This window comes from Phytophthora parasitica (assembly GCF_000247585.1).
Source record: "Phytophthora parasitica INRA-310 unplaced genomic scaffold supercont2.124, whole genome shotgun sequence".
NCBI classification, from domain to species: Eukaryota; Oomycota; class Peronosporomycetes; order Peronosporales; family Peronosporaceae; genus Phytophthora; species Phytophthora nicotianae.
In genome coordinates this window covers 47,475-50,678 of record NW_008649110.1, presented here as the reverse complement: position 1 = coordinate 50,678, position 3,204 = coordinate 47,475, and the positions used below count along the sequence as shown (strand labels likewise).

Below are 3,204 nucleotides of genomic sequence, written 5' to 3'. Positions count from 1 at the left end.
ATCCACAAGACTACCTACGGTCAAGATCCCAGATCAAGACCACCAGATCCTACTCTCTCGAAGTACTCGCTTGTGATCTGTACACTACCTCAGACGTAGTGTGAAGATCTTCCACTTCTACCCCATCCAATCATCGCGTCTCGCCAAAACATTTAAGCTTCACCCATTTAAACTTCTCTGTAGTTACCAGAGGTGCAAGATCCTGCCCTACCGACGGCTATACAAGGAAGCCAAGTTCAGCCGATCACGGATCAACAGGGGACCCCCTCTGTTAGTCGGTGTTTGGGTATTGTTGGGGAAGTTGAATCCAGCAATCTCGCAGATTTTGCCGACCCCGACACGCCACAGAACATCTGCTGTGGGATTGAATGCGTGTGCACATCCCAAAGAAGGTTAAGGCCAAGTGCGCTGCTAGAGACGGAAAATGTGCGTTATTCCTGGCGGTCTCACTCCCTACTTGTAGGCTGGACATATAGGCATATACAAGTCTTTCAAGGATGTACTCTACATGGAGATTAATACGCAAAAGGACAGTGACAAGGTCGAGTACACACAGGTTGATAACCCGCGTATGCCATCGGTAGGTATAGTCTGTCAGTGGATTAAACGCGTGGCGTGACATGATATCAGTACAACGAAAAACTCTGTTGCTGCCGCAGGGTTCGCCGATAATTGGATGGATTGGCACTTTGCACGCCACGATCTCTATGGAGAGCAGTTCCGTGCAATCTGGGAAGTCCGAGGTGAAAGCCATGAAGAACACGACGGCTTCAACCTTGACGAGCTCCAAGATAGTCTAGATGACATCGCTTTAATCGGCGAGTAAGACGCAATGAAGTGTAACCTTTTCTAAGTACAGAGGGCCTTTTTTTTGCTAATCGAACAGGGTACTTTTAGTAGTACCCTGGGTATTGCTCCGAAATATCCGTTACTACACCTTTGCCCGTCCAAACTGAGAATAATCTCAAGTAAAGTGGACAACACGTTTTTGTTTATTGCAATTTTCTTCTTACGTGATTAAAAGCACCAATGAATCCGAGAATAATCTCATTCAAAAAGAGACGATCTACTGACCTAGATATCGTAGACCATGTCGTTCATCTTCTCCGCCGCATTCACCGCATCGCGACAGTGCAACTCCATATTCGTCACCAACGTGGGGGTGATGCACTTGATACTCGCTTCAGCCGCCTTCTCCAAGAAGCGCATGGTACGCTCCTTAATTGTCAACGGGGTGCCGTCATCATCCGCCATGTTGCTTCAATCACAAATCTCCTCGCGATACAAAGCAAGATACGCCTTGATCCGTGCTTTTAGCACGGAGAAGCAGTCCTCGATGGGGTTGCACATCGGAGAGTAGGGACCGAGGCGTTGTAGCTTCAGGTCGGCGTGCTCTTCCAGCCGCTCTTCCGTTTGGCGGTGTGTAGGAGCGTTATCCAGGACGATAACAACCTTCTTACCGGCAAAGTTGCTTTGAAAGATAGGAGACGTCTTTACTGTAGGGTAGATCTCGTCGATAAAGCCAGCATTTTGGGCCATTCGAATACTCCCCCTCTCCAGCCGATGGAGTACAACACCCATAGCTGAGTTGACCGCGCACTGGACTTGCAAGTTGGCCCCTTTTGACGGTGGCATCACCAGTGTAGCGCGTTCTCCTTTACGCGCGCGTTCCCGACCACGCTTATAGCACACATTGTAGCTAGTCTCATCAAAGTAGATAATACAGTCACCGTCTTTTTGATGGTCCTTGAGAGCTTCCGCGAACTTGAAGCGTTTGGTCTTGTTGATATCATTGTTGCACGTCATGGGCTCGATGCGTGTCTATTTTAGCGTGTACAACATGCCCAGCAAGTGGCGGCAGATCGTTGAGGTGGAGACGTTAATTCCCATGTCCAAAAAGAGCATCGTACGTATAGCTTCTAACGTAAATGTGCAATTCTCGTTGAGGTACTCTTCGAGCTTGTTCCTGGCCTCTTCTGTAATCTTCACGACGCTACCCCGAGCGCCGCCGCGTGGCAGATCCTCCACGCGTCCTGAGGCGACAATGCGGTAGGCCACTGCTCGCGAAATGCCGTTGTTCTCGGCCACCTGAAGCCAGTCAGCGCGCCCTGCACGATGCGCGGAAAGAACGCGAAGCTTCTCGGCGGGCGAGTGCTTTCGGAGGAGGGGAATTGAGAAGTGAGCTACTTTAGCCTCGTGCGCGGGCATTCGCGCGCATTTTAGCGCCAAGACGTCTCCACCACGCATTCTACGGCTGCCGCCTTTCCTTGTCTTGTTTTGGATAAAATTATTCTCGCTTTGTTTGCTGGTTATTTTTGCCTAACTTGATATTCATATTTCATAAAAACAATTGTCCGCTTTGCTTGAAACTAATCTCAGTTTGGACGGGCAAAGGTGTAGTACATGTATTATGGAACATAAAAACAAAAATATAAAAAAACTATTATTCTTTCCAACCTTTGCATATGGAATGGTTGAAACTTGATACAGGTGCTGGGCATGACACGTCGTAAAAGTATTTCTTGAACAAGAGTCTCATCATGGTTTCGATCAATTGCGCCAACTCAGCTTATTAGTCTCGTTCTCCAGCTAGGTTTGGCTTAATTCAATTTGGCTTAATTCAACGAAAGCTTGTTTGTTTCTGGCCGAATCTGACGAGTTGAAGTTAACCCGGAATCTGGACAACTTTGCTTGATCTCGTACCAGCGCATCTACCTCTCCAATACTTGATTCTATAAGTCTAATCAAATAATATAAGCAAATACTTTTTCTATTTAGAATACCTCTATATAGTATTGTGCTTGCATCTTCAAATAAAACCAAAAAGATGTTCTGTCAGAGGTCGCACCAAAATCCATTTTTTCGCGGAAGATTGAATAGTCTCCGCCCAGTTTCTGGCAAATGTCGCGCTCAGGAGTGTCCAATGTGGACTCCACGATGGGCTTCACGCTCATTGCCCCATTCCTGCCATAATCTCAGTTGCGATTCCGCCCACCGACCGCCATGAGCAGCTCTGGTTCGAACAGCAGCGAAGCCGACGTCGGCAGTGTCAACACGGCCAGTGCGGCCAGCGATGCCGGGTCCATCGTGTTCACTAGCGCCCCCAAGACAGAATCCTCCAACAGCGGAGACTCATGCACCTGGTACTCAGGCGGCATCTGCTCCAACCCTCGGTCCTGCTCGGACTGCTTGAATGTCGCCATC

The 3,204-nt window shown here is 48.5% G+C and overlaps 3 protein-coding genes across 3 annotated transcripts; 1 reads left to right on the top strand and 2 right to left on the bottom strand.

Moving 5' to 3' along the window:
* Positions 1–368: 368 nt before the first annotated feature.
* Positions 369–800, top strand: PPTG_24599 (hypothetical protein; the record flags this gene model as incomplete). The annotated part of the gene is made up of 3 exons (XM_008917932.1): positions 369–426; positions 477–580; positions 660–800. 3 exons carry the CDS (start codon positions 369–371, stop codon positions 798–800), a joined length of 303 nt encoding a protein of 100 aa, XP_008916180.1.
* A 274-nt stretch (positions 801–1,074) lies between these two features.
* Positions 1,075–1,254, bottom strand: PPTG_19483 (hypothetical protein; the record flags this gene model as incomplete). The annotated part of the gene is made up of 1 exon (XM_008917931.1): positions 1,075–1,254. The coding sequence occupies one exon, from the start codon at positions 1,252–1,254 to the stop codon at positions 1,075–1,077; it is 180 nt and encodes a 59-aa protein (XP_008916179.1).
* A 1,721-nt stretch (positions 1,255–2,975) lies between these two features.
* Positions 2,976–3,203, bottom strand: PPTG_19482 (hypothetical protein; the record flags this gene model as incomplete). The annotated part of the gene is made up of 1 exon (XM_008917930.1): positions 2,976–3,203. The coding sequence occupies one exon, from the start codon at positions 3,201–3,203 to the stop codon at positions 2,976–2,978; it is 228 nt and encodes a 75-aa protein (XP_008916178.1).
* Between the last annotated feature and the right edge of the window lies 1 nt (position 3,204).